This window comes from Orycteropus afer, unplaced genomic scaffold, assembly GCF_000298275.1.
Source record: "Orycteropus afer afer isolate SDZICR_OR568_19922 unplaced genomic scaffold, OryAfe1.0 scaffold00274, whole genome shotgun sequence".
Taxonomy (NCBI): domain Eukaryota; kingdom Metazoa; phylum Chordata; class Mammalia; order Tubulidentata; family Orycteropodidae; genus Orycteropus; species Orycteropus afer.
The window spans coordinates 741,792-750,044 of NW_006921861.1; the positions used below are offsets into that span (position 1 = coordinate 741,792).

The 8,253-nt window shown below is 40.6% G+C and overlaps 1 protein-coding gene across 1 annotated transcript in view; it reads left to right on the top strand.

The window, feature by feature from the left end:
- Positions 1-8,253, top strand: part of UGGT1 (UDP-glucose glycoprotein glucosyltransferase 1) — a 407,666-nt gene that overhangs the window by 180,617 nt on the left and 218,796 nt on the right. The window contains exon 15 of the mRNA XM_042782263.1: positions 927-1,091. Within this exon, the coding sequence (XP_042638197.1) occupies positions 927-1,091 (165 nt within the window). The remainder of the gene's footprint in view (positions 1-926; positions 1,092-8,253) is intronic.

Here is an 8,253-nt window from a genome sequence, read left to right on the forward strand (position 1 = left end):
GTATCTAAGAAATGAGAAGAGGATAAAAGAGAACAAAAAAAAGGAAGGAAGGAGGAAGATACAAAGAATAATTAACAAACAAAAACATGTGAGGGGTGGGCCCTCGTACGCAGGCTCTGCCAGGGCACAGACCGGAATGAAGCCCACGCAAGTCAAGAAGGTGGGTGGAGGCAGGGGAATGGCCTCTCCCTTGTTCACCAAGAGGGCATGGGGCACAAGAGTAATACCCCTGTCAGTCTCCAATGTGGTTGCCTGTGCTGTCCTTGGTTGGCGGATCTCATTCCCAGGTTGCAGTCCAAGCAAGGCTACCACCTCGTACACACTCAAAATGTCAGCGCCGGCCACTTGGAAACATCCAACTGTGCCCTCTGGACAGCTGCTGGCAATCTACAGGTCCATCTGTCTCCATTCTTACTGTTCTCCTTTCTGGTCGTCAGGCACTATGCAGTCCTTGCCCATCCAACCTTCAGAGCAGAGCCGATTCTTAGGTTGCTATTGGGAAGTATTCAGAATGGCTGTGCCCTTAGGATAGCCAGCACTCTACTGCTCTGTTTATCTCTTTGGTCAATATTTCATTCAGGTTTTTATACTAGTTGGTATTTAATCCACTTCTTTATCCTTCCGTTCAAAGCTCAAGGTTTCCAGGATTTTCTTCTCTATCAGTTTCAATTGATTTTTCATTGCTTTGCTGTAGAGGGTCTGTGTGACTTGTCTGCTTTGTAGGCCATCTTGCTGGTACTTCCTTGTAGAATATTAACTATGATGTCAGTTTTTACTTTTAGAAATTGTTTTAGATATTTTTTTGTTTCTGTATTTTTGTTGATTTTTCTTTCCTTGATAGAATAGACATGGAAGTAAAACCTACTTTGTTCCGTTTACCTCATGAAGGTTTAAAAATGTCATGTTTGTGGTCCCTTGTATTTCAGGAAGCAAGAGCCTACTATGAGCAGACTGGAGTTGGTCCACTGCCTGTGGTTCTCTTCAATGGGATGCCATTGGAGAAGGAACAGCTGGATCCTGATGAGTTGGAAACCATCACAATGCACAAAATCTTGGAGAGTACAACCTTCTTCCAAAGAGCGGTGTACTTGGTGAGTAGCATTTTAGGAACAGTTTGCGTAACTGGGTGTGATCATTTTTGTAATCTCTGTAGTAGGCTATACAAGGATCTCTAGTGGTGCAGCAGTAGAGCATTCAGCTGCTAATCAAAAAGATGGGTGGTTTGAACCCACCAGCTACTCCACAGAAGAAAGGTGGGGCAGTCTGATTCTATAATCTACAGCCTTGGAAATCCAATGGGCCAGTTTTACTCTGTCATATAAAGCCACTGTGAATCAGAATCTATTTGATAGTAGTGGACTTGGTTTTGGTTAGTAGGCTATGTAGTCCTTAAGCATACACCTCTGGTGTTGGTTTGCAAACTCCTAGTAAGTCCAGCTATAATGAAAATATTTGTGAACCATCTTGTTTGATGCATTTGAAATAGCTAATTTTATTGGGTTCAGATTAAATATTTACTTTAAAAATTTCAATGAACTTGAAAGGGGAAAGAGATGCCAGGGGGAGGACAGAGCAGAGCAGCAGCCAGGCATCCAGGTAAGGGGAGGGAGGAACCTGGGCCTCACCCCCACAAGCCAGGAAAGTGGGGAAAGAGAAGCCAGAGGTGACAACATAACACAGCAGCACCAGGGATACAGGTAAGGGGAGGGTGGAGAGGTTTTGAACAGCTAAGCAAGACAAAACTTGTCTGTCAATTTGTTGTACTTTTATGGTTTGTGTGTTGCTGTGATGCTTGAGGCTGTGCCACCGGTGTTTCTAGTGCCAGCAGGGTTGCACATGGTGTATAGGTTTCAATACAGCTTGCAGAATGAGACAAACTAGGAAAAAGGAATTGGCCATCCACTTCTCAAAGAATTGGCCAGGGAAAACCTTATGAATAAATAGCAGAGAAACACTGTCTGATACATTACTGCGAAACTTTGTTAATAGTCTGGAAACATCTGGTACAGTGCAGGAGGATGAGCCACTTAGGTCAGAAGGCTTTCAAAATAAGACTAGGAAAGAACTGTATCATCAGAGTAGGCCCAACCTTACTGATGTAGATAGAGTAAAGCTTTCGAGATTTCCATTTGCTGACATGGCACAACTCAAATTGAGGAGAAACAGCTGCAAACATCCATTAATGATAAAAACATGGAATGTACAAAGTATGAATCTAGGAAAATTGGAAGTTGTCAAAAATGAGATGGAACATGTAAAGATTGATATCCTAGGCATTAGTGAGCTAAAATGGACCGGCTTTGGCCATTTTGAATTAGACAATCATATGATCTGCTACGCCAGGAATGACAATTTGAAGAGGAATGGTATGGCTTTCAACATCACAAAGGATGTTTCAAGGTCTGTCCTGAAGTATAATGCTGTCAGTGATAGGATAATAGGATAATATCCATACGCCTACAAGGAAGACCAGTTAATGTGACTCTTACTCAGATTTATGCACCAAACACCAAAGACAAAGATGAGGAAATTGAAGATTTTTATATCAGCTTCTGCAGTCGGAAATTGACCAAGTGTTCAATCAAGATGTGTTAATTATCACTGGTGACTGGAATCCAAAAGTTGGAAACAAAGAAGTATCACCAGTAGTTAGAAAATTTGCCGTTGGTGACAGAAATAATTCTGGGGATCATATGATAGAATTTTGCAAGACCAACAACTTACTCATTGCAAATAACTTTTTTCAAGAACACAAATGGCAGCTATACACATGGACTTTGCCAGATAGAGTACACAGGAATCAGACTGACTATATGTGTGGCAAGAGGTGATGGAAAAGCTTAATATCTTCAGCCAAATCAAGGCCAGGAGCTGATTGTGGAACAGAGCATAAATGCTCATACACAAGTTCAACTGGAAGATGAAGACAATTAAAACAAGTGCATGAGAGCCAAATATGAGCTTGAATATATCCCTCTTGAATTTAGGGACCAAATAAAGAATAGATTTGATGGATTGAACACCAGTGACCAAAAACCAGAAGAATTGTGGGATGACATCAAGAACATCATCCATGAAGAAAGCAAGAGGTCATTAAAAAGATGAGAAAGGAGTAAAAGACCAAAGTAGATGTCAGAAGAGAATCTGAAACTTGCTCTTGAATGGAGGGTAGCTACGGCAAAGGAAAGAAATGACAAGATAAAAGAGGTGAAGAGAAGATTTCAAAGAGCACCACGAGCAGACAAATCCAGTTACTATAACAAAATGTGCAAAGACCTGGAGTTAGAAAACCAAAAGGGAAGAACACACTCGGCATTTCTCAAGCTGAAAGAACTGAGGAAAAAATTTAAGCCTCGAATTGCAATAGTGAAAGATTCTGTGGGCAAAATATTGAGTGATGCAGATAACATCAAAAGAGGATGGAAGGAATATACTGAGTCACTGTACCAAAAAGAACTGGTAGATCTTCATTCCATTTTAGGAAGTGGCATATGATCAAGAACCAATGGTATTGATGGAAGAAGTCGAAGCTGCACTGTAGGAATTGGCGAAGACAAGGCTCCAGGAATTGACAGAATATCCGTTGAGATGTTTTGAGAAACAAATGCACCAGTGGAGGCACTCACTTGGTTATGCCAAAAGAGTTGGAAGACAGCTACCTGGCCAACTGACTGGAAGAGATCCATATTTGTACTCATTTCAAAGAAAGGTAATCCCACAGAATATGGAAATTATCAAGTAATATCATTAATATCCCACGCAAGTAAAATTTTATAATTCAAAAATTGTTGCAGCAGCATATGGATAGAGAACCTCCAGAAGTGCAGTCTGGATTCAGAAGAGGACTTGAAACAAGGGATATCATTGCTGATGTCAGATGGATCTTGGCTCAAAGCAAAGTATACCAGAAAGGTGTTTACTTGTGTTTCATTGACTATGCAAAAGCGTTTGATTGTATGGATCATAACAAATTGTGGATAACATTGAGAAAAATGAGAATTCCAGAACACTTAATTGTACTCATGATGAACCTGTACATAGACTAGGAAGCTGTCATTCAACCAAAAAGGAGCACTGCATGGTTTAAAATCAAGAAGGGAGTGCATCAGGGTTGTATCCTTTCACCATACTTACTAATCTGTATGCTGAGCAAATAATCTGGGAAGCTGGACTATATGAAGAAGAACGTGGCATCAAGATTGGAGGAAGAATCATTAACAACCTGCGATATGCTGATGACACAACTTTGCTTGCTGAAAGTGAGGATGACTTGAAACACTTACTGATGAAGATTGAAGACTACAATCTGGAGTATGGATTACATCTCAATAGATAGAAAACAAAAATTCTCACAACAAGTCCTAAAAGCTGCATGATGATAAATGGAGAAAAGATTGAGTTGTCAAAGAGCTCACATTGCTTTCTTCTACAATCGGCACCAGTGGAAGCAACAGTCAGGACATCAGGCGATGTATAGCACTGGACAGGTCGGCTGCTAAGGATCTCTTTCAAGTGCTGAGCAGCAAAGATGTCTCCTTGAAGAGTAAGGTGTGCCTGACACAAGCCGTGATATTTTCAGTGCCCTCATATACATGTGAGAGCTGCACAATGAATAAGGAAGATGGAAGAAGAACTGATGTTTTTGAGTTGTGGTCCTGGTGAAGAATGCTGAAAGTACCATGGACTGCTAAAGGAACTAACAAATCTGTTCTGGAGGAAGTGCAGCCTGAATGTTCCTTGGAAGCAAGAATGGCCAGACTTTCTCTGACTTACTTTGTTCATGTTGTCAGAAGGGACCATTCCCTGGAGAAGGATGTCATGCTTGATAAGATGGAGGGACGATGAAGGAGGGGAATGCCCTCAACGAGATGGATTGACACAGTGGCTGTGACTGTGGGGTAAATTACAGCAGGGATCACAGAGGTAGTACAGGACTGGACATATTTTGTTGTCACTGAGTCGGAGCTAAGTCAATGACACCTAACAAAAATAACAAGGAACTTAGCAGTTCTAACAGAGACTGGTTTCATGAATAATTTCTTTCAGAAGGATCAAGCCAAAGCTGGTTCCTATGAGGTGTCCATTTCTGGTTGTTGTTAGGTGCCATTGAGTCAGTTCTAACACATAGCAGTGCTGTGTACAACAGAAACACTACCCAGTTCTTCATCATCCTCACAGTCATTGGTATGCTTGATCCCATTGTTGCAGCCACTGTGTTTATCCATTTTGTTGAGGATGTTGCCATTTGTTGCTGATCCTCTCCTTTACCAAGCATGACATCCGTGTCCAAGGACTGGTCCCTTCTGATACCATAAGCAAAGTACAAAGTCTGTCTTTTCTTGATTCTAGGGAGCATTCCTTAGAATTCCTCAGGAGGAGGTTTAGAATGTTGTAAATGTCCAGCTTTTCCAAACTGAGGTACTATTCCATCATCTTTGAAATCAACTCCTTTTTCTGAGGTACTATCACTACGGAAGTAGGTTGCCCAACCTTCCTTCCGAGGAGTAGCTGGAGGGTTTGAACTGCCAGGCTTCTGGTTACCAGTCAAATGCCTTAGGCACTACACCCTCAGAGCTCCTTTTGTTTGGAGTTTTGTTCCTCTCCTTAGTTTCCTACCTCCAATCTTTGGATTCTGTAATTAGCTACAATGTCTCACAGAACTCATAAAGTATGAAGGAATTGCGCATGTGGTTGTGGAGGCTGGTAAGTCCCAAATCTGTGGGTCCAGGTGCCAGTCTGGAGGCTTCTCCTGACTCAAGTGGTTGCAGAGGCTGAAAAATCCAAATTGACAGGTAAGATGACAGGCCACCACTGGTTGGTAGGCTGCAGAAGTCAGTTAATCAGGTCAGACAATAGGCTGCTGGCTTGAGTTCTAATAAGTGGAGGTCAGATGGTGACAAACCAGATACAGAATCTAGACCAAGAGAAGATTTTCCAGAGCCTTCATATATATTGAAGGTAACCTTAAGTGAACCCTCCTTACATGAACAAGGTGGTAAAAGGGTCTGTAGGGTAGTGACTGTGGTAAGGGTGGTGACTTGAGTCATATCCTCTAGTAATGCAGTCATTCAAGATGCATCCCACCTTAATCCTTCTTCATTAACATAATGGATAACTCATTCCAAAATGGGACCATAACCACAGGCATACAGGCTGGGATTTACAACACATCACAAAATGGAACACGATGGCCAGATGGCCATATTAAAGTAATTCCTTGCATCACAGTTGTTCTACTTATAAGGAATTTTGATTTAGGAAAGACACAAATATTGTTATAAGTAAATGTGTATCATTGAGATATAATTCACATATTATAAAAATCAGCCTTTTAAAGTGTTCAATTCATTAGTTTCAGTATTGGTGTCAGTGAAATACTGGTCTCATGGAATGATTTGGGAAATGTTTCACTTTGAAGAGAGTTTGTGAAGGATTGTTACTAATTCTTATTTAAATATTTGCTAGAATTTGCTAATGAAGCCATCTCTACCTGAGATTTTCTTTGTGGGATTTTTTTTTTTTTTTTTTTTAATTGTGATTTGGGTGAAAGTTTACAGAGCAAATTTACTTTCCATACAGCACCTCATATACACTTTGTCTCATGACATTGACTACAATTTCCCATAATGCAGCAGCTCCCTTCCTACTTTCTCACCATAGTTGTCTTTTCCCTCTGTCCTTCCCTCCCGTGTACTCTTGCCCTCTAAGCTGTCTCCTTGTGCATACACAGCCCTTGTATTCTCCCATGATTGATCTCTCTAAGGAGTGTATCTACCTAATGTAAATGTTCTGCTCAAATGTCTTTCTTTTGCTTGGCTGGCAGCCACAGGAGTGGGTTTAGTTCCAGACCTGAAGGGCAACTAGGTGCCATAGTTTCAGTGGTTCCATCAGGCTCTTTCAGACCAACAGACCTGGTATGCCCCCACTTTTTGTTTTTATTTTTTTTATTTATGATTTTGAGTTTTATTCCTCTTTGTGTGAAGTTTTAATACTACAATTCAGTCACTTTATTTGGTATACATTTATTCATATTTCTTTCTTTTTTCCTTCTTTTAAAATTTGTATAGTGATTTGGGTTAAAATTTATAGAGCAAATTGGTTTTCTATTCAACAGTTCATACACATTTTGTTTCGTGATATTGATTGCAACCCCCACAATATAACATCACTGTTTTCACTTCCTCTCTGTGGTTACCATTTCCTTATGTCTTTTCTTACTCATTTTCACCCTCTGAGCTTTATTGTTGGAAAAATGCTGCCCTTTTAATCTGTTATGGTTGATTGTTCTAAGGATTGCATACTTTCCTGGTGGTGGTGCCAGACTTCACAGGTCTGGATCTTTTGTTTGGTTGAAAAGTTGAGCCCTGGGAGTGAATTCATTTCCAGGCTTGAGGATGACTAAGGGTCATAATTGTGGGGGTTCCACAAGTTTCTGTTAGATCAGTAAGCCTGATCTTTTTTATTATTTTGACTTTAGTTCCATATATTTCTCCCACTCTATCCAGGATCTCCTAATGTCTTCTTTTTTAAAGTGGTTTGCATTGGTACCTGGGGACCATCTAGTTCTTGTCTCAGGGTCCTGGAGGTTGAGGTTCATGTGGTCCATTAGTCCCTTGGATTAATTGTTTCACATGTGTCTTTGATATTCTACTTTACATCAGATGAGGAGAGACCAATGAATGGTTGTGTCATCGATAGCCACTTGCAAGCTTTAAAGTCCCCAGTCACTACTCACCAAAGTAGGATGTAGAACAATATTTTTATGTACTGTGTCATGCCCAGAGAAAAACCTCTTTAAAGTGTTTAAGAGCAAAGATGTCTCTGAACGCTAAGGTGCACCTGACCTATTTTCAATAACCTCACATGCATGTTAGTACTGGACAATAATTAAGGAAGACCACAGAAGAATTGCTGTGTTTGAATTATTTTGTTGGCAAAGAATATTGAAAAGTATGGACTTCTAGAAGAGAAAATATGTCTTGGAGGAGGTACAGCTGCCGTACTCCTTACCAGAGATTGTGGCCAGACTTTTTTCTTTCATACTTTGATCATGTTGTCAGAAGGTATGTTGGATTAGGTTCTCTAGAGAAACACAAAAACCAGCAAAGTATATATATATTTATAGAGAGAGAAAGAGAGAGAGAGAGAAATTTATCTTAGATAAATGGCTCATAAGTGTGTAGAAGCTGACAAGTTCAAGCTGAAAAGTTCGTCTCTGGAGGGGCTGGGGCCCAGAGCCGTCTGGCTTTCGCA